General features: G+C 34.8%; 3 protein-coding genes, 1 long non-coding RNA gene and 1 pseudogene across 8 annotated transcripts; 4 read left to right on the top strand and 1 right to left on the bottom strand.

Annotated features, from left to right (window-relative positions):
* The first annotated feature begins 766 nt into the window (after nucleotides 1–766).
* Nucleotides 767–9,455, top strand: DBR1 (debranching enzyme 1). Its single transcript, XM_011038442.1, has 13 exons — nucleotides 767–946; nucleotides 1,029–1,186; nucleotides 1,268–1,389; nucleotides 1,536–1,729; nucleotides 2,066–2,248; nucleotides 2,347–2,465; nucleotides 2,574–2,713; nucleotides 3,380–3,505; nucleotides 4,667–4,760; nucleotides 7,234–7,429; nucleotides 8,004–8,198; nucleotides 8,286–8,451; nucleotides 8,664–9,455. Exons 1-13 carry the CDS (start codon nucleotides 824–826, stop codon nucleotides 9,077–9,079), a joined length of 2,232 nt encoding a protein of 743 aa, XP_011036744.1. The 5' UTR covers nucleotides 767–823; the 3' UTR covers nucleotides 9,080–9,455.
* Nucleotides 9,456–11,346: 1,891 nt separating this feature from the next.
* Nucleotides 11,347–13,752, top strand: LOC105134130 (uncharacterized). Its single transcript, XR_843940.1, has 2 exons — nucleotides 11,347–12,131; nucleotides 13,117–13,752. It is a non-coding gene; the product is annotated as an uncharacterized LOC105134130 (long non-coding RNA).
* A 361-nt stretch (nucleotides 13,753–14,113) lies between these two features.
* Nucleotides 14,114–15,571, top strand: LOC105134131 (protein TIC 55, chloroplastic-like; annotated as a pseudogene).
* A 268-nt stretch (nucleotides 15,572–15,839) lies between these two features.
* On the top strand, nucleotides 15,840–18,293 carry LOC105134128 (protein TIC 55, chloroplastic-like). The gene is made up of 3 exons (XM_011038423.1): nucleotides 15,840–16,419; nucleotides 16,728–16,830; nucleotides 16,997–18,293. The coding sequence occupies exons 1-3, from the start codon at nucleotides 15,992–15,994 to the stop codon at nucleotides 18,113–18,115; spliced, it is 1,650 nt and encodes a 549-aa protein (XP_011036725.1). The 5' UTR covers nucleotides 15,840–15,991; the 3' UTR covers nucleotides 18,116–18,293.
* Nucleotides 18,294–18,357: 64 nt separating this feature from the next.
* On the bottom strand, nucleotides 18,358–21,274 carry LOC105134129 (putative F-box protein PP2-B12). 5 transcript variants are annotated; one of them, XM_011038428.1, is made up of 5 exons: nucleotides 20,921–21,274; nucleotides 20,233–20,351; nucleotides 19,693–20,138; nucleotides 18,607–18,697; nucleotides 18,358–18,511 (listed from the first exon to the last, which is right to left on the bottom strand). In XM_011038428.1, the coding sequence occupies exons 1-4, from the start codon at nucleotides 21,218–21,220 to the stop codon at nucleotides 18,690–18,692; spliced, it is 873 nt and encodes a 290-aa protein (XP_011036730.1). In that variant the 5' UTR covers nucleotides 21,221–21,274; the 3' UTR covers nucleotides 18,358–18,511; nucleotides 18,607–18,689. The 5 variants fall into 5 exon arrangements, with proteins under 5 accessions (XP_011036730.1, XP_011036729.1, XP_011036727.1 ...); XM_011038427.1 differs by having other exon boundaries at nucleotides 19,651–20,138; nucleotides 20,921–21,273; XM_011038425.1 differs by having other exon boundaries at nucleotides 18,358–18,475; nucleotides 18,564–18,697; nucleotides 19,637–20,138; nucleotides 20,921–21,272.
* Between the last annotated feature and the right edge of the window lie 885 nt (nucleotides 21,275–22,159).

Genomic DNA, 22,159 nt, shown 5'->3' with positions numbered 1-22,159 from the left:
TGGAAGAAACGGAGAGCGGGACAGAGAGGAGGCAAAGTATCAGGACGGTCCTTGTTTTTTATCAATTTATTTTTTATTAGAATTATTTGTCAATTTGGTATTTTTTTAATTACTTAAATTAATTGTTGAGATTCTTTAATATCAGGAAATATATGAGTCAGAGCTCGGTTAAGATCAGGTTTTAACTTAAAATACTAGTTTTAACTTACTAGTTTTAACTTTAATCTAATTAAATTTAACAGAAATGATTGGATTCTAACTAAAGTTAGTGGAGTTTGAATTTAATGAATTCAAAAGAAAAATAAAATGATATTTTAATAGAAAATAATTTATCTAATAACCAATGACTTGATCATCTAATTAAATAATTCAGTTTTTTTATTGGGTTAAGTATTTAAACGAGTTTAAATATATGTTTGATATTGTAATTTAAGGTATTTTTTAAAAATATTTTTTATTTAAAAATATATTAAAATATTTTTAATTTTTAATATTAAAAATTTTAAAAATATATAAATATTAATTAATATTTTTAAGTGAAGAAAATTATATATAGTTATAAACATAAAAACATATGGTGTCTTAGAAGTATGACTATTATCACCTAAATGGTAGATAAAACGGACACGAAATACTCCGTAGAAAGGACATAAACATGAAATGTGGGAAAGTTTATATCCTATAAAGCTAAGTTCTTTAAACAAAAAGGACCGAAATGTACAAACAAAATAACTATCCGTCAGTCAGTCACCTTCAACCAAACCCCAGGGATTGAGCTTAATTTTCCTGTTAACAGCAAATTCAAAATCAGAGAGTGAGAAGCATGAAGATAGCAATAGAAGGATGCATGCATGGCGACCTGGACAAAGTCTACCAAACACTCAAACTCATCGAATCTCAAAACGGAACCAAGATCGACCTCCTCCTCTGCTGCGGCGATTTTCAGGTACTAAAGGAATTTCCTAAACCCTAATTTCCACCAAAACATAGCACTTTTCTTCTTATTCTTCCTCGTTTTTGTTAATTAGGCAGTGAGAAACGAGAGAGACATGGAGAGCTTGAACGTGCCGTTAAAATATCGGGAGATGAAGTCGTTTTGGAAGTACTATTCAGGCCGAGAAATTGCTCCCGTTCCTACGATATTTATCGGTGGAAATCATGAAGCTTCTAATTACTTATGGGAATTGTAGGTATAATTAATTAGTTTTAATTGTATATAGTTTAGTTTAATAATTAGTATATGTGTAATTGTTTGTAATTTTTTTAGGTATTATGGAGGATATGCGGCGCCTAATATATATTTTTTGGGATTTGCTGGTGTGATTAAGTTTGGGAATATTAGAATTGGTGGGCTTTCCGGTATTTATAATGCACGCAATTATCGTACAGGTAAAGAATGTAATGTTTACGTGTAATTGTGTATTGTTTGGTTGTTATAATTGTGTTTTTTTATGAGTTGTTGTGAGGATGATAGATTTTGAGTAGGGGTTATTGTGTTTTTAGTGTTTGATTTGAGTGAAGTATTGTGTGAGCAGGACATCATGAGAGGGCGCCATACAATGAGAGCAGTATAAGATCAGTGTACCATGTTCGTGAGTATGATGTGCATAAACTGATGCAAGTTGAGGAACCGATTGATATTTTTCTTTCACATGATTGGCCTGTTGGGATAACTGATTGTGGGAATTGGAAGCAGCTTGTTCGGTATAAACCTCATTTTGAGAAAGAGGTGGGTGTTGTTCTATAATTTGATCGACTATTGATGTGTTTTTTAGTGTTAGGTTGTTGGAGTTTGTTGGTTTATATCAAGTCATGGGATTTTCTGAATGAAATGAGAAAAAAAAACTTGAAAATGTTTCTTGTGGTTAAAAGATTAAAATTGCTGACATAAGCACTCAATCTAGTAGATGTATTAAAGGAGGGTTTTTTTTTTCTTTTAGTGCAAGCTTGTTTTCATCATGTTTTTTTTTTTGTTCTTTTAGTGCAAGCTTGTTTTCATCATCCATAAACATGTTTTGATTGCTCAAACTGATGGTGGTTGCTTATGTGGTTGGTAATATTTCAGATTCAAGAAAAAACTCTTGGAAGTAAAGCTGCTGCTCAACTGCTGGAAAAATTGAGACCTGCATATTGGTTTTCTGCTCATCTGCACTGCAAATTTGCCGCTGTTGTTCAGCATGGTGAAGGTGGCCCATTGACAAAATTTCTTGCACTTGACAAGTGTCTTCCGCGTCGCAAATTTTTACAGGTACTTATTGTAATCTGTGATTGTTGTCTACAGTGTCTTTCTTTGTTAATATAGTTGGAACCTTACTCCACTGGTTCTGGCTTCCAATGATTTTGCAGGTTATTGAAATAGAATCGGAACCTGGACCTTATGAAATTCAATATGATGAAGAATGGCTGGCCATAACGAGGAAGTTCAACTCTATCTTTCCATTAACGTTTAAAAATGCAAATTTTGGGTGCGTATTACATATAAATTCTCTTTATCATGATTTAGCTTGATATCTCTCTCACTTCCTGTTTTCCCCATCTTTTAGCACACTTAACTCTATGTTTTGATATGATAGGGCTACGCAGCTTGAAATGGAAGATTGTCGGCAATTTTTCAGTAGCAGGCTACAAGAAAGAGGGACCAAACCATTTGAATTTACACAGACTGCTCCACCTTTTGATCCCACTCAATCAGACCCAAATGGTTCCTTTTCTGGTAATGGTGATACATTATTACACATCATCCATATAAACTTAATTTTAGCATCTTAAATATGGACCCATATTATTACACATCATCCATATAAACTCTCTTAATTTTAGCATCTTAAATATGGACCCTATAGAGCAATAACATTTGTTGACCAATTATTGGGACCATATCAATTAGTACAGTAGTGTTTCCATGACTAGATTTAACAAATGAATTGAAGTTTAGGCCTCTTTTGTGTTCCATGTACAAGCTAAGTTGCATTTGTGATCTGAATCCATGTTTTTGTGTGCCAAGCTCATAACTTGATACTTAGAAGTGCTTTAATTTGTGATTAAAGTCTACACATATATGCTTGGAGTCAATGTGGTTGGGCACCAAGTCCATGTTCTTTTGCTTAAACTCTTTAGCTTTGTACTTTCAAGTGATTTGCAATTTATGTCCTAATGGACTTTTCTGTTTCTGGTCCAAATCTTCTTTCTCGAGTTGATGGCATTGAGCATTATACTTTTCAGGTTGTAATTGTCTCTGATTGACTTGCATTTCTGTTAGATGAGTAGATAATTTGGGCTTGTACATCTATAGTTCAATATGCAATGATCAAGACGCATATGGTCTTGTCATATGGTTGGTTGATTCTGTTTGAATTTTTTGTTTCTAAATTTACTGCAGGATGTCCAAGGAATCCTCAAACAGAATCATTGTTGCAGCTTCTGGAACTTCCATATCTTTTGGACAGCACATCAGAATCAAGAGAAGGAAGATGTAGTCCTAGTGCTGCCCAGTTAATTCAGAGAGGTAAAATTATTATTATGTCTTGGGTTGAAGATGTGAAATACCCTTACATTTAGACTCCTTGAATGTGTAATCTTGCTTTTCCTTGTCAATGTTGTTGTGCTAATAAGTTTTGAATGGCTCCCAACTTGGGATCTTCTTTGAAATCTTAGCCTTCTCATGTGAAACAAGGGGTTATCCTTTGGTTTCCTTTACCTCATATATTTCTCTAACTGCTCAAACTTTCCTATAGCAGATGCATTTAAAGTGTAACTCCCTCTCATAATGCTAATTTTAATCTGTCTGCCTTACCAGAAGTAAGTGAAGGACTGTTTGACCAAAGCTTTTTGTGAAACCAAAGCAGTAGTTGACTAAATCTTTACATCAAATGGATTTTTTGGTAAATATTGTCATTTTTCCAGTACCTATTCATAGATTTAGACTCCATATTCCTGCAGTTTGGATGCTTGCCCAATGTGCCATTATGGAAGCTGAAAATACTAACAAATTCAAGGCTAGAGACATTGTCTAGTCCTTCCACTACCTCCTAGGATACTGAAGCGTTTGAATTTGATTTACAATGTCATGATTTTCACATGGATCATTTATGCTATTCATACTTTCATAGTTCTTGTTAGAGGGTATAGAACCCCATATAAGAGCAACTCCTTTAAGGATTCTTGTGTTGTGTTGTTTAGGCTGATTTTCTTCTTTAAGCCAGACCTATCTCAGGTGACTTTTTAAGGTTGTCACATGCACTGGTCTCATGTTTTCAAGCCAATAGTATCAAGAGAGGCTACATTATACCAAAAGAAAAGTTGATCCTATCCTGCATATCTTAATCCTTGAAGGGTTCCGTGAGAAGGAAATTATTAAAGGAGTTTTATTTGTTTAGCATAATTGTAGATAGCTGCTACCTTTGCTAAAAAAGGAAAAGGTTTTTGTATCCTTGTTGAAGCTCACAATTTTGACTAATTTGCCTGCCCTCTTTCTCATTTATAGATGTCTGTGACTTTGTGATTCTGCCAGTATTTGGATTCATCAGCTGATATATAGAGACTATTATGTGCCTATATAATTTCAGATTTGATTCTTTGTTATTTATACTACTCAGTTCATTGCTGTCTGGCAACTGAGAGGTGTTTCTTATCTCCTTATTCTGAAACCAATTTTACAAATATGCAGGTTCTTTTGTTCATAATAGTGAAGAAATTCCTATTGATGATGTGGATGAATCAGAACTTGAAGAAGCTGATGATGTGGACACTAGAAAAGAGTAGTTCAGAAAGTCACACAATGGTAATGTATTGTATTACCGTTCATTTTTATTTTTATTTTTTTTTGTTAAAGAACTATCTTAACCTAAAAGCTTAAGTTGTTTAGTGATGCCCTAAGATATGATTTATATAATTCTCCAACATATCCTCTGAAATGAAAGTTCTTTGGGCTTGAAACTTGTATAGATTCATGCTACTGACATTTTCTTTGCTAAAGCCTTATGATATATTAACTTGGATGAAAAATGCCCTATCACTGTCAAATACAACTTATCCATATGCCAAGGTGATTATTTTTCGTGGGATACATGTTCTTGATACAACCACAATCCTAGATAACTCTGTATAAACTATTAGCTTATATCTCAGTGGATGCTCATTGTTCCCTGTATAACTAGAAAAACATTCGGTACAGGAGTGCATTCACTGATCCCTTTCTATGAGTATGAGGTTGATACTTTGTACAGCTGTTATTCTCCAACTGATGAGTAATCCAAAGTACATGACTGTATATTGTAGCTCTTGCTGATGGAAAATGCATATGAAATGGTCTATAGAACTGTGGCTAAACCTTTTCTGAAAGGCTGTTTGTTTAACTTTTCATGGTGGCAAGGCATGTACTGGAAGCATGCAGCGAGCGAAAAAGTGGCTTACCATTGCCTGTAAATTCAAAAATTGGCCAAATTAGTTGGCACATCAGCCATAACTGGAAACCATCGAAAAAGTCAGCCATCCAGTTAACTGCTCGGATGAGTCATTTCAACTCGTGATTAATCTAGCATGGACAAATATGGTTTTGTTGTTTTGTAATTTGATGCTGCATGAGCAGAGGGAGAACATGGACTTCAGCCATCATGTTCCCATGCAAGAGGGTGGTGGTTTTCTGACAGGCACCATTGTAAGTAAGCTAGTCATGGTGGAAGGAACCACCCAGGCAATGGTCTATGTCCAGTGCAGAGTCCATGACATTTCAGCCATGGGCGAAAGAGGAGAATAACACAAGAAACCTACTAGCTTGTAGCCCTTGTTAGGGGCAATACTTATTGTGCAATGCTTGTAATCTTTGGATGTTTTTACTCTTCAACGAATCTCGGATTTGGTTTAATTGATTTTTCTTGTCCAGATGACAATAAATGTGTAGGGCAAGAACCAGCCTGGGCTAGCTTGCTGGTCAATTAGGTTAAAATTTATTATGAAACGTGCACGTTCAGGCTCGTGGGCTAGTAGGGCTAGCAATCGTCAACTCATACCTGCCAGCCACTCTGTTTTAACTCTGGTCAGCGGTCAACTAACCTTTCGAGGTTTGGCTCGGGTTATGAAGGTGTGTTTTAAAGTTTGAAGAGATAAACTATTGGTAAATGATTCACTCAACGTATGGATGGTTTGTGATTTTTGGGCTGGAAAGGGTTGTGCGAAAGCTACCCATATATCATGATTTATATTAAAACTCAACAAATTGGAAAGCATTATACAAGTCCTAACCTATAAGGATAATATCGCCAAGGTCTCTAATATAATTTTTTATTTTTTAACTTTTATGTTTAGGTGTTTTTCTTTCAATTTTACTATTTAACAAATTTTTTTAATTTTATTTATTTATAATTAAGTTTTATTATTTATTTTGATTTTATTTTTATAAAGTTATTACATATTATAACTGGAATTAGATTTGATTAATCTTATCTATAATATAGTGTAGTGCGTACTAAGGATCTAGTATATTCTATTTCTTTCTTAAGCACTCAATGAACTCAAAATTTCTCATATAGAACAGACTTGTCAAAAAAATAACAAGAATTGAGTATTTTTTAAAAATATTTTTTTGTTTGAAAATATAAAAAAGTTCATGCTTTTTTTTTATTTCAGTGCATTAAAATTATGTAAAGTACTAAAAAAATATTAAGTTTATATATTTTTAGTGCAAATACACTTTTAAAATCTATTTAAATACAATTAAAAACACGATAGCAAATAGCCATTACACATAAATAGTTTAGAAGGATTTGATTGAATTGTTTAATAATCACATATATGGTTTGGAAGGATTTGATAGAATTGTTTAATAATAATGATAGTTATTTTTTAAAATATTTTTTTATAAATATTTTAAAATTTATTTTTAATATAATATATCAAAATAATTTTTAAAAAATATTAATTTAAAAAAAAAAACAAAATTTTCAAAATCGAGGCTGCAAAGGCACAGACACCAATAAGCATGAGAAAATGTGAAGACATAAATAGAGTGATGCTGTCTAACATCCCATCTACCTCATGACAGCACCCCACAATGTAAATGCAACATTTAATGCAGAGGACTCTGTCCTTTTTCTCTCTTGAAATGTATCAACGTCAAGCAAGACACGAGCAACAGTGATGACTGATGCTGTCTGCAATTTTCCTAAAAGAACACTGAAAGAAAATCCTCATGGAGACAAACGCTATACCTTTTTCTGCAAGACCTCATTTGTGTAGTTTTCTGGTTCTTGGTCTCTTACATGCTGTTGTTGTTGCTCCCCCTGCTTCTGCCAGTCTCTTTTTCAACTTTTATGGAGCTTCATGCCCAACTGCTGAACTTATCGTTTCAAACACAGTTAGATCAGCTTCCTCTTCAGACCCTACCATCCCAGGGAAGCTACTTCGTTTGGTTTTCCATGACTGCTTTGTAGAGGTGAGTCTTTTTCACTTGCTGTGTGTTTTGTGTTATCTTAATGAGTGCCAGAAAACAACATTTTCCACACGGCATTTCACTAATTTCTTCCTTCATGGGGAAGAATACGTGATTGAATTTAGGCTACAAGCTCTTTTTCACCAGTTGTTTAATTGAAAAACGACTTCAGAATCATGGCCATCTAATTAAGTATTCCTCATTACTTTAAGCAAAATCCTTACAGGCATTCTGCAACATGATTTTGATGAATAAACTGTTCTTGACTTCTTGATGATTGAAGGAAAAAAAAACTTGTTTTAGAGTATTTTGGAGATTGAGCTATTACAGTATAAACTGTCATGTGTCACTTCTTTTAAATCATCAAGGGCTTCTTCGTAGACTCTGCTTGAGTTGTTTCACAAGAAGTCATGGATGATTAGCTGTAATTGGCAACACCATTTGAGGCACTTGGCCGAAGCAACACCAAGAATTCTCTTTTTGTGATCCAATTGTAACAACTGATTTATCAGCACCCAAGAATAAACTGAAATCATATTCTTATACTACGGAATTGGTGGCTACTCCTCAATTCTAGATGTCATGGTTACAGGGCTGCGATGCATCCGTGCTGCTGCAAGGAAATGGGACTGAGCGAAGTGATCCAGGGAACAGATCTCTCGGAGGGTTTCAAGTTATTGATTCAGCTAAAAGAATGCTTGAAATCTTCTGTCCAGGAACTGTTTCTTGTGCTGATGTTGTTGCTTTGGCTGCTAGAGATGCTGTTGCAATTGTAATATCTCTCACTGTTACTATTGTTCCTTGTTGAATTCTATGCTTCTTTTGATCGGTTATTCATTTATGAAGTACATGAAAACAGACTGGTGGACCTCAGCTTCAGATTCCAACTGGTAGGAGAGATGGGAGGGTATCGGCAGCCGCAAATGTGAGACCTAATATTATAGACACGACTTTTACAATGAATGAGATGATTAACATCTTCACTGCTAAAGGATTATCTATTGAAGACCTTGTTGTGCTATCAGGTATGTGATAATTAATCTAAAACCTCATTCCAAGATTCTTTTACAACACCAAGCAAATAGCTAGACTATCTGCTTCTGACATTGATCGAAAAACTAACCAAGGAGAGGCCAAGCCATCGGCTGTTTGTTTTCTCCATGCGGAGAACTTATTGCACCCGAAAACTACTGTGATAAATGGTTTATTTACCAGGCTTGATGCTTTTGCTTTGCAGGAGCTCACACTATAGGATCAGCTCATTGCAGCGCATTCAGTGATCGGTTCCAAGAGGACTCCAAGGGGAAGCTCACACTCATCGACACATCTCTAGACAGGAATTATGCAAATGAACTAATGCAAAGATGTCCAGTGGATGCAAGCGCTTCAATAACAGTTGTTAATGATCCTGAAACATCCTCATCATTTGACAATCAGTACTACCGAAACCTAGTGGCCCACAAGGGCCTTTTCCAATCAGATTCAGTTCTTTTAGATGACAAAAGAACAAGGAATCTAGTACAGGATTTTGCAAATGATCAAGAGAAGTTTTTCCAGAGTTGGAGCCAGTCATTTTTGAAGCTAACAAGCATTGGAGTAAAAACAGGTGAGGAAGGGGAAATTCGCCAATCTTGTTCAATGACTAGTGGATGAAGAACTTTGAATGAGTTGGTTTTCTCGGCAAGCTCCATTGTAGCCCTCTCATTGTTATGAGAACAGGAAAGAAATCCAAATTCTGCTCTCAAAACAAGATAGTGCTTCCAAATGTTAGAAAAATAGGGGCATCAATGCACCTAGCAAGCAACAATGGCATATAACTACAACCCTTCTGCATTTGTTCATAAATTTAGTCATTTGGTTAGGATATGAGGTTATTTGTGCACTCACTTTTCAATCTTTCTTCTCTAGTTTGATAGGAGCTGTCATGGGTGATTTTATGTGTATGGAACTTCATTTGTTTCTATTTTCTTCGAATAATGTATGATGAGGTAAGGGTTTGGTAGGCAGAAAATAACTCACCTTCGTAGAATTATGGTAGGCAGTGTTGGGAAATTCCGACCGGTGATGTTCTTCGTAGAATCAGATGTCCTTCGCTTTGCTATGGTGGAATTCACGTATCAAGGATGGATCAAAGTATTCCCCATTCCTTGTGTTTGTCATGCGTGGCCCGATGACTAGTGTAGAAAATGGTTAATATGCGGGTTATTAGTTAAATTATTTTTTATTAAAATAGTGTTGTTTTGTTTTTTTATTTAATTATATTTAGAATTAACTCATAAAGTTTAATTATGTTAATTAAATTTAATCAAGTTGCGTGACTAGATTAAGAGTGTGTTTGGTATTGCGGTTGATGTTATGGTTGTAATTTGAAAAAAATTATTTTATAAAAAGTACTTTTAATTGAGGTTGGTTTTGAAAAAATAGGTATTTGATTAAAATTGTGTTTGAAATTGAGGTTGAACAAAAAGTAGTTTAATGTGTTTGGTTAAGAATGCTTTTGAAATTGAGGTTATAAAATAATTTTAAAAAATATATATTAATATTTATGATTTTTAATTTAAATATTGTAAATTTAACTATTGCTATTACATCATGAAATAAAATCATACTTTATATATATAAAAAAATTATTGTTCCATTAAACTATCTACAATTCTATTATATATAAAATTCAACTGACAAAAACTACAGTTTTCATAATTTTTTGAGCATGCAATAAAATTAAGTAAAATATTATTAAAAATAAAATTGAGATTACAGTACAAATAAATTTAATTCACCTTAAACTAATTTTTTTAAAAAATTATTATTATTTTTTAAAAAAGAAAAATGTTAACCGATTTTTCCAAAAAATTTTTTTAAAAAAAACTATTTAAAAAATCAACATCCCTCCACACTGTACACTTTACACTGATCACTAAAATGAATAATATGGAGAGATGTTGATTTTTTTTTTAATTGTTTTTTAAAGCAAACACTGTTCATTTTAGTGAACAGTGTACGCACACTATTCACTAAAGTGAACACTGTGAAGGGATGCTGTATGGTGTAATAGCAAGAAGCACGTAGAACCTGCTTTCATTTTTCAATGTTTCAAATGTGAAATTAGGTGGGACTCATGAATATTATCTTATATTTTTTTTTGTTACCAAACATTGTTGCATCTGCGTTTTAAGCAAAACACAGACGCAGTAACAGAGACAAAGACTCTCTAAATAAGTTTTATTAGGTTGATAAATTTTAAAAAATTAAAAAACATATATTATGTGATGTATTTTTTAACAAAAAAATATTTTTAAAAATAATTATTATCATACTTTCAAACAAGTTTTAAAATATAGATTATAAATTAAAAAAATAAAAAATAAAATTCAATTCGAATAAATTTAATTCATCTTAAATTAATTTTTTAAAAAAATTATTATTTTTTGAAAAAGAAAAATGTTAACTAATTTTTCAAAAAAAATTAAAAAAAAAACTATTCAAAAAATTAGCATCCCTCCACACTGTTCACTGTTCGCTAAAACGGGGAGAGATGCTGATTTTTTAAGAAAACAAATTTTAAAAACATGAAATTAGATGGGACTAATAAATAGTATTTTATGTTTTTTTGTTACTAAATTGTTCACTGAAGTGAACATTGTGGAGGGATGCTGCATATCATTTTTTAGTGTTTCAAATGTGAAATTAGATGGGATTCATGAATAGTATTTTTTTTAATTTTTTTTATTATTAAATATTGTTGTATCTGTGTTTTAAGCAGAACGCAGATACAATAACATAGATAAAGACTCCCTAAATAAGTTCTACTAGGTTGATAAATTTTAAAAAATTAAAAAACATATATTATATGATGTATTTTCTAATAAAAAATATTTTTAAAAATAATTATTATCATATTTTCAATGCAAACGATGAATTGATAAAAGAGCGGTACCCACTTTATCTTACCAAGGATGTGCCGGATGATGCTCCTTTAGGCCTTATTGTGTTTGATAAGCAGGTAGTTTTATACTAGAATATGATTGAACTTCGTTGTTTTGAAGATAAATGCACCCACAGGTAAATCATATCACAGTGTTTCAAGTTTTCAGTCTTGTGTTGAATACTAGAGAAGTTGGATCTTGCTTTGATTTTACTTGTAAGGAAAGAGCATTGGAGTTCTTTTCTTGGTTTCTTGTTTTGATGATCTTGTTGTGATTTCTCTTGTTATGCTTGAGGATTTTGTTGGATATATAGTGAATTAGCTGGAAGTTCTTGCACTTCATGTTTTGGGCTATAGGAACTATGGTATCAGTGACCAAGAAACACTGAAAAATAAAAATTTTAATTCAGAGATTCTAGTTCATGTCTCAAGGCTAATTCTAAGTGTGTTGTATAAAAGGTTAATGAGAACCTTTTTTAATTAAACTTCAAATTGTATGGGTGGTGGCTTTCAAATAGAACTTTGAAGCAACTTTTACGAAATGTCACGTGGGAATGGTTTACATTTGCAGAAAAGGGATTAAATTACTAGATATGCTGTTGAATAGGTTAAATATAGTGAAGATCAGGATATATTTATGTTAGGTTGGTGGAGATAAAAGACCCCACCTCCACTAAACCTGCCACACTAAGAAGTGGAAGAAGAATGGAGCCAAAACGTTAATGGAAATAGGCAGAAAACATGGCTGGAAATGGGCAGAAAGCATGACACATATTAAGAGTTAGGAAATTTTCATTTTGTGGCAAGATACCACCACTATGTTTAGTGGAAGCTAATGTTGTGCCACCATTAGTGTCATGTCTCATATCTTTTGTCCATCATTAATGCCATAATTTATAGTCTTTTGTCTGTCATTATTGCTTATAAATAGAAACATCATTTAGAGAGCAAAATAAGAGAGAAAGAGAGTATGAAGAGAAGAGAGGAAAAGAGAAAAAACAGTGGCTGCCAAGGGGTAGCAACTCTGCTGTCTTATGCAGCAGTTTATGAGGAATGAGAGAAAGAGAAAGAGAGTGTGAAGAGAAGAGAGGAAAAGAGAAAAAGTAGTGGCTGCCAAGGGGCAGCAACTCTGCTGCCTTATGCAGCAGTTTATGAGGAATGAGAGTCAAGAGAGGAAGTGATCCTTCTTCTCCATGTGTATTGTAACTCTTTCTCGATTTATCTCTAACGATATGAACTTCTCCAATGGATATAGGTAGTTTGCCGAACCATATTAAATATTGTGTGCTAGTGTGTTAAGCATTCAATAGGCAATGATCTTAAACACCACTGGTCAAAATCCCCTACAATTAATGCTTAAGATCATTGCCTATTGGAGACTTAGCATACTGACACACAATATTTAATATGGTTTGGCAAATTGCCTACATCCATGGAAGAGTTCCATATTATTAGAGATAAAGAAAGAATATGATACAAATACATAGAGGGGGAGGATCACATTCACTCTACTCAACTCTTATCTCTTATTGATGCACTAGCAGTTTCTGCAATTGCAGCCCTTCTGTCTTCTTCTCTTCTCTCTACATGCTCTCCAAATAATGCTTCAATTTATAGGCAACAATGGTAAACAAGAGACCATAAATCATGGCACTAATGGTGAACAAAAGTCATGAAACATGGCACTAATGGTGGCACAACATTAGCTTCCACTAAGCATAGTGGTGGTGTCTTGCCATAAAATGACAATTTCCTAACATTAAAGAGATATTTAACCATTATATTCTTTAAACAGAGGCAAGAACAAGCAGCAGAACAAGAGAGAAATGAGAGTGTGAGTAGGTTACCAAGGTAGCAACTTCAAGGTGTGTGTGTGATGGGAGTTGAATTTAGACACAAAACACTACACATGTTTTTAAACTCTTGACCTTCCAAAGCTTTCCATAATTTTAGTTTGCATGACTAACTCCCACATGATTTGATTGCTTGTTGCTATTAATTCAATTGTTGGGTTGTGGTTTGATTGGTTTCTTTAGTTAATGGGAGATGCTATTTTAAAGAGTCAAATTGATAAAATAGCATTTTGAATAATATAAATATAGCTTTTTTTACTATGTATATTCCAATGGAAAGAAGTCATTTGAAAAGCCAATTTTATTATTGTGGAATAAATAAGTGTTTTATTTTTTTTAATGATTTTGATGATATCTTTTTTGAACTTAACAATTTAGTGTACTTGCTAGGTTGTGGCACTAATCACTATAGCACAGAAGTTGAGATTCTTGATGTGGGGTGGCTCCTCATTTCTAATGTACCGAGTTAAGCCTTAGCATGGGAAGTTAACTTTGTCTAGGTTTAGTATTGGATTGTTTCCATGATTTAAAAGAATTTTTGGTTAGACCATTGACTGCTACTCTTTCATGAATCTCCATTACTTGTTAAATAAATGCAGTTTTATATAAATTCTGTTGAATTTGAATGCATGGGGATGTTGTATTGCTGATGCTAAAAAGCAGAAATTCTTGAACATCGGATTCTGTTGAATTTGAATGCATGGGGATGCTGTATTGCTGATGCTAAAAAGCAGAAATTCTTGAACATCGGCAGATGTTCTGTATTTGATGGAAAAGATGTCTCAGCTTATTGTGTCTCCTCATGCAGTAGTCTTACTCAAAATGGCTGTGGGAAACCATATCAAAATAATAGAGTTCCTTAGATATGAGTTGCAGAGGTGATAAAACTTTGAACTTGGTCTTGCTTGATTTAGGTTAGCTAAACTATCAGAAGGTCAGTTGATAGGTCGAAGGCTTGAATGTCTATTATCACGGTTGGCAATTTGAGGGAGAGGGTAACTGTGCCATGATACCTCGGGTCCGTTTCATTGTAAATGCGCTCATTTTCCATTACATGATATGCTCTCCTTGTCTTTCCATATCCTGGTTAATGATTACAATTTTCGCTACAGCTTCCTGCAAATGCTAAAATTCCTCTATCAGCTCGTGTCAAAACCTACGAGGCGAGGGAATCCCAATGAGTTGTGTGGGTATTGATATCTCTGAAAACACCACCAAAGGTAAATAAATTTCCTTGGTTTGAGAACTTTGCTGGTCAGGTTTCTGAGATTCTTCAGCCGTGCATGAGCTTCGCTGCGATCACTCAATACTTCTTGAAAATCTGATGGGTCCAGCACATATTCCATCTCGCATGATAGGACAGACCTGTCGGCAAAAAGGGAGAACGCCCAGCCACCTCGTTTTGAGGTGACTGAACGTAATGACCGAGCATATGCAGGGTAATGAGGTGGGGGGAATGCCCAAACATTGCCAAACTTCGTAATGGTTTGAAGCCCCATGTATCCTATCCAATAACTGATAATTCTTTGACGAGAAGGGAGTGAAACAGTACTTCACAGGCCCTTTTCTTTGCAGACCTGCTGGAAAAGGAAAATCCATGCTTTTTGCGAGATTTGGAGGAACAACAAGGCCTCAAATCGCAAACTGGATCCCCGAATGGTTCTTTCATCATAGGGGCACATGGTGTTCGAGCAAGATATGGGATTCCGTCATCCCAAAATCAGGTTTTAATGAAAGAAAAGCTCCGCCCCCCCCCTCCCCCCACAAAGAAATTGTACCTCAATATTTTGTCTTCCGATACATGGGTAGCGGAATACAGGAAATGGACAGAATTGGACACTGAATGCCCTATCATTTCGGGCACAACACCATTTCTTTACCTGAATTGCGTGTTGCCGTAGTACATGCACCAGCTGGTCTTATTGCTGGAGCTTCAGCTTAGGGTGGCTTTGGGACAATGCACGCTGCCTATTTGGCCAGTCGATATTTCTGGCATGTAATTCATTGCAAGACAAGCAGTAGTGCTTCAAAGGGAAAAAAGATCTTTCTGCAATCTCTCTTGCATTGACTGCATTAGCTATTCTTGTGCCTGGAAGGCAGAGGAAAGCCTTCATATTAGTTTCAACAAGCTTATGCTTGGCTGGAGTTTAGCGTGCCCAACTCTTGTCAAAATGAGCACAACTAATTTCATAAGAACACAGAAGATTCTGAGCCAGCTATACGTGAACATCTAGTCTGTTTCTGTAGTTTTAGCAGAGGAAGATGATAGAACAACATTCACAAACGTGTGTATATCATCAAGTGAATTATACATGCTCTCTTTCTTGTTTTCTTGTCAGTAATAGGAGCTGCAAGTTTGATGTTTCATATTTGAATTTTATCTGCATCATTTTCTGCAATTCATGCAGTTCAAGTCGGTTGGTTAATGGGGGCTTGCAGAACCAAAGAATTTCTCCGAGACCAAGCATGTTCAATGCGTATAAATTCTCACAAGAACCAAAATTGAAGATGGCCCATGACTAACTTGGACAAAGTGAGAGTTGCTGTCGGATTTCTTTAATCTCCAAAGCTTCTGGCAGACTCTTCACCTTAACGTCTAATTTGTGAAGTAAAATATAAAGCCACGTGAGAGGAAGATGTGTGGTCAGGAATGGACAAACATTTTGCAAGGCAATGACTAACTGACCCACTTAACTTGCTGTCCAAATATCAATATCCTCCTCTTCTCCACAGGCTCCACTCGTGGATTTTTCTACAGGCCTCTCTTTCTCTCCTCCTTTCTCCTCCATGGCATTATCACTGCACCTATCTCTCTCCCACAAAAATTTCTCGAACCCCTTTGCTTCCTTCTCCCCCACCACTAAACTACCGACAACAATACACATAAACAGCCACCTGCTTAAATCAATACACTCAAAGCCTTACCACATACAAAAGTGTCATGCAGTTGCAGATGCCCCAACGGCCATTCCTCCTTCACTTGATGCAGAAGATGATGCTCATGGGGTTCTTATCGGTCCCTCTAGTGAGGAGGAAAGGAGAGAGGATGGGGCGGTGGTAGACTATAATTGGACAGAAGAGTGGTATCCGCTTTACCTCACCAAGGATGTGCCAGATGATGCACCACTAGGTCTTAATGTCTTTGATAAGCAGTTAGTTTTGTATAAAGATGGCCAAGGTGAGCTGCGATGTCACGAAGATCGGTGCCCTCACAGGTATCTTATAGCATGAGCTCTAGTTTCTGCTACTTATCAATTCAATGCTGTTGTTTTGGTTGGATCCCTAACTTGAGTGTCCAGAGACATAACAGAATTGCTTAGATTCTTCTTTTGATCATCACTTGATTAATTTTGATTGGCTGTAGGAAATTTGACAACGTACCCTTTTAGGAAGCTTGTAATTGTTGTTGATTAACACATAAATATCCTTTTAATTATTGATGTAGAATAGTAACCTCAAAATTCATTGAAACATCAACTGCACAATGAACAGAACCTAAAAACTTTGACTTGCCTGATGATAGGTTGGCGAAACTATCAGAAGGTCAGTTGATCGACGGAAGACTTGAATGTCTATACCATGGTTGGCAGTTTGAAGGGGAGGGAAAATGTGTAAAAATACCTCAGGTCTGTCTTTCATTTTCCTTTGTTTTGTGCATTGTCTTTTTCTATCATAGGGTGGATTTATTTTCATCAGTTGCCTATGATTCTTGCATTTCTTAATATGCCAGTAATTCTAGCACAAAAGCCTCATTTATATTCCAGTCACGGATGTTGATGAATTCTTCTACAGCTTCCTGCAAATGCTAAAATTCCTCAGTCAGCTTGTGTTAAGACATATGAGGTGAAGGAATCACAAGGAGTTGTTTGGGTATGGATGTCACTAAAGACACCACCAAACTTTAAGAAGGTTCCCTGGTTTGAGAACTTTGCCAGGCCAGGATTTCAAGATACCTCAACCATTCATGAGCTTCCATATGATCACTCCATACTGCTTGAAAACCTCATGGATCCGGCACACATTCCAATCTCACATGATAGGACAGACTGGACTGCCAAAAGGGAGGATGCCCAGGCACTGCGATTTGAGGTGACTGAACGCACCCATCGAGGTTTTGCAGGGAGGTGGGGCAAGGAAAAGGATCAAAAACTGCTAAGCTTCTTACGGTTTCAAGCTCCGTGTGTTCTATCCAACGACATAGAATTTGCAGATGAGAAGGGGGTGACACAGTACTTCACTGGCCTTTTTCTTTGCAGACCAACCGGACAAGGAAAATCCATGATCATTGTCAGGTTTGGAGCAACAAAAAGACCTCAAATGGCAAAGGTGATCCCTAAATGGTACTTCCATCAAAATGCGTGCAAAATCTTTGAGCAAGACATGGGATTTCTGTCATCACAGAATGAAGTTTTAATGAAAGAAAAGGTTCCAACAAAGGAATTGTACATTAATTTGAAGTCATCAGATACATGGGTAGCTGAATACAGGAAATGGATGGACAAAGTTGGACATGGAATGCCTTATTATTTTGGCCACAACACCATTTCTTTGCCAGAAGTACCTGCTGTTGTAGAACATGCACCAGCTGGTCTTGTTGCTGGAGTTTCAGCTTCTTCACCAGCAAAAGGTGGGATTGGAACAATGCACGCACCCAATGTGAACAACCGATATTTCAGACACGTAATTCATTGCAAGGGATGCACTAGTGTAGTAAAAAATTTCCAAGCTTGGAAAAATGCCCTCTCTGCAATTTCTGTTGCATTGACTGCATTGGCCATTCTAGCATCTGGTAGGCAATGGAAGACCTTTCTCTTAGTATCAGCAAGTCTGTGCTTAGCTGGAGTTTATGCATGCTCAACTGCAATTGCAATGAACACAACAAACTTCATAAGAACACACAGGAGATTGTAAGCGAAAAAGATAGTCATAGCACCTCTTGTAAGTTCATATAATTTCAGGTCAGGAAGATACAAGGAAGTATCATTGTATCAATTCTCTATCCATGATCTCAAGATTTTTTCTTGGACTCTTCCTTTTATAGGCACCTATCATGCTTTTTCAATTAATGAGAAGGGATGCTTTTCTGTAATGTTACTAGCATGCGATGACTTTGAACTGGGTTGCCAGAGCAACTGTTCTGCGATCGAAGAGAGTAACTAACAGGAAAAATTCCTGGAAAATTTTCAATTACTAAATCAACAAAAGAATTTGTAGTTTTACAACTGTGATTTAAGGGGTGAACATCCTGCCCTATGCAAGCTTGATTGCAACCTGAGATTAAGACCAAGTCTCAATCCAAGCAAATCACTACAAAGAAACAAAAAAAAAAAACATTCAGCCTCAGAGAAATCCAAAGAACCTGCTATCAGCTCTGGTTCTTGAGAGGAGCTGCAATGAATAACCTGGGATTCATGGCAATCCGATGATGGTATGACCACCTGAGCTTGAACTTAAGCATCGCTGCAACTCATCATATTCAACCTCTTCAAGTGTCTGCAACAAACAGAAGATTTTAGAAGATAACAAGAACAAACAGATATAACGAAGCAGAGTTCAACCCCAGCAACTAGAATAATGAACACATCCGGCCATGAAAATCAAAGACGAATAAGAAAGGAAGAAGACAATGCAGGTTTCTATTTGAGCATTTACATCCCATCCATGTTAGCAAGAAGCATCACTATCATAGAGAAAATCCAGTCAATTAATGATCATAATGCGCCTTCTTTAATAATCAACATGAAATTGACCAAATTTATATTACAATAACTAAAGGATATCCTTGGTCAAAAATCAAAATGAAAGTTTGCAGAAGATACTAATAGCAGCTAAAATCACACCAGTAAAAACTCTTAATTATGATGGAATAACACTGCCAATGATGAGAACATATATAGTTTTCTTTACTTCCTCCACAAAATTATTTTGTGAATAACTAATCTTCATGGACGATAAACATCATGAAATATCTGCGAAGCATCGATCATCTACCATTTTAGGCAATAAGCAATATGACCAAAAAAACCCATCAAGTTGCAATGCCAAACACAGGATTTACATACATGCTTCTTACTGAGTTGTTACATTAGGGGTTTGAACATAAGGTTTTGGATCTTAGGTTAATTTAAAACTAATCAGAAGACCGAGGCCGTGCTTTATGCACACAAATACAGAGAGAAAACAGGACAGTTTCATTGAAAGAGCTTCGTAGACTTTGCAAAAAACTAAAATGACAGCAAGATTCAGCATCGCCAAATAGGAAAAATGGGGGGAAATGAACCAAATTTTTGTTACAATAACCGAAGGATATCCTTGGCAAGCATCAAAAATGAAAAATTGCAGATGCAGATACTAAAAGGTATGAAATAACACCAGCAATTCTCTTGATTCTGATGCAAACAGCATTATTTATTAAAAGATAAAAACAATAGCCTTTATTTATTTACCCTCTTTTGGCCTAATCTCAATCCCCTCAACAATCAGCCCACCTTTCCAATCACCACCCTTAACCTCTTGAACACTCATTTCCAGTTCTCTTCCTTCCCCTTCCTTGCAAAAGAACTCCCCCAACTCAATCTCCAGCCATCCATCTCCCCTTTTCTTTGGATATTGTCCATTATTTTCTCTGGCAGGTTCAGATGCTGGCATCCCCACAATTCGGCAACGGTTGAACAAGCCGATGCGCCTATTGACAAAATGGTATTGCTGACGCCGCCCTCTCTCTGAATCCAAATACACATTTCTCTTACCGCATTCACTACCAACAAGTCCCACCCCCACCTCCACTGGCTGGTTATCTAATCCATGAAGTCCTCCTGTTGGCCTGAACACAAGGCAGGCTGTGTATAATGTTGCTGGAGACAGCATAGTAGCATTGATTTTTCCACGGATTTCAAGCCAACATACACTAATCAGCTCTGCCACTTCTCCAAATCTAGGAGAATCCAACAAAATCATAAAATTTCACATTCACCAAAAAAAAAAAAAAAACTATATCTTGGGAAGTGAAAAAAGAAAGACAAACCAACCTGGAGGAAGGATCAGAATTCCATTGCCAGTAAGTAGGAGTATCACCCCATACAATTATCAGATCTCTTGCGGAAAGCATGTAGCATTTCTTCCCACTCTTTTTTTCCAATGAAATGCTCTATTCCAAAAAAAGAACATAATTTATTATCTCTTCTCCAATCTAAATTTCCATCCCACTTATCCAATATAAATTTTTTGTCCATCTTACAAAATTCTCTCTGAAGAACCAAAATTTGTTCTTGTTATGCTAAGTCCATTTTGATCCAATTGGAGAAGGGACTACGAAATTTATTTTTTCTTATCTCATTTTCATATCCAAATTCTTATGTCAGAACAATCTTCTTCCATCCAGATAATTCTCCTTAGATTTTTCCTTTCATAATTTCAAATTACCATCAAATATAATTTATTTTCTCAATCCAAGATGTGAAATGATCTTGTCTTCGTCTTATCCTGTACACTTTTATTGGTGTTATTTTTATATTTTAAAAGTGTTTTTTAAAAAAATGAAAGTTTTTTTAATTAAATTTGTTGTGTTTTTATATTATTTATCAAAAATAACTTTTAAAAAATAAAAATAAAATTTATTTAATATACTTTTAAATAAAAATCATTTCAAAAAATAACCAAACCATACTCCCCCAGCAGGTTGTGAAAAAAGACAAGGAAGGTTGACAAGAAATATACCTTTTTGCCACCCTCGATAATCAAGGGCTTCTCACAAAGCTTGAGATAGAGATGTTTCTTAGAAGAAGCAGAAGCCAGCAGCATAGAAGAAGCATCAGATTTGGAGATGATAGATTGATAATCACGGGGCAGAAACCTTTCCCAGACAACATCAGATTCTTCTGCCGCCTTGAACAAGGAACACACCATAGACAGTCTACAAGCATCCCTCGGACAAGTAAAGGACAGAACGTCGGCTATGCATGCTTCTGGCAGCACGTACAACGACGCATCTTCTTCTCTCGAACTCACCATTGCCATTTGACTCCCAGTTTTTATAGATTTTGAGTTGGCGGACACTGCTATTTATATGGGGTACGGGAGGAGGAAAGCTTAGCGATTAAGTACGTGAATATGGTATAAAGCGGAAACTTCTTTTTTTTTTTTATGTTTTTTCTCTTCTTTTCGTTTTTCTTTTTTTATGTTTTTTCTCTTCTTTTCGTAGTTGAATTTCTTTATTATTGCTTTTAAAAAAGAATGAATCGTTTTATTCGAGTTGTCACGTGGGATGAGTAATTTTTTTTCTTTATTATTAACATTGTGTTAGAATGAATGTACATGTATTCTAGCTAATCTTATAAATTTTACAATTAATAATTATATAAATTTTTAATAATTTTAAGATTTATATAATTAAAATTGATAATATCTAAAAAAATAAATTTAAAACTTAACTAATTGAACTACACTACACACTTTAAAATTGGGATGAGTAAATTTTATTTATGCTTTTAGGATTACACCAATGATTATTGTTTAATTAATATTTAATATTTTTTTAATAATCAAGGTATCCTTGTATTTATATTTCATATATTTGAAATATTAATTATTATAGTTTAATTTTAAGATATATATTTTACATATTTGAAATGTGGGTGTAAATTAATAGGAAAACTTTAAAATATAAATTTTAATAAAAGGAAAGCATTGTTGATGTTATAATTGAGTTTTACAGTGTTAAAATATAAAATTAAAATATAAAGATTTTTTTAATAAAAAATATAATTTGTTGTAACAAACTATAATATGTTTTTATTATTTTATAATTATTATTAAGATAATGGTAATTATTTTTTTTGGAGTTTAATTTTTAATTAAATTTAAATTTTAAAGAAGAAAATAAATTTATTTGAACTTTATATATCTGAGAATCTTGTATTATAAGTACAAATATCAGTGTCGGTGGTTGAGGGACGG

This window comes from Populus euphratica, unplaced genomic scaffold (assembly GCF_000495115.2).
Source record: "Populus euphratica unplaced genomic scaffold, PopEup_1.0 scaffold40.1, whole genome shotgun sequence".
In the NCBI taxonomy this organism is placed as follows: domain Eukaryota; kingdom Viridiplantae; phylum Streptophyta; class Magnoliopsida; order Malpighiales; family Salicaceae; genus Populus; species Populus euphratica.
This window is presented reverse-complemented; position numbering and strand designations above follow the sequence as displayed.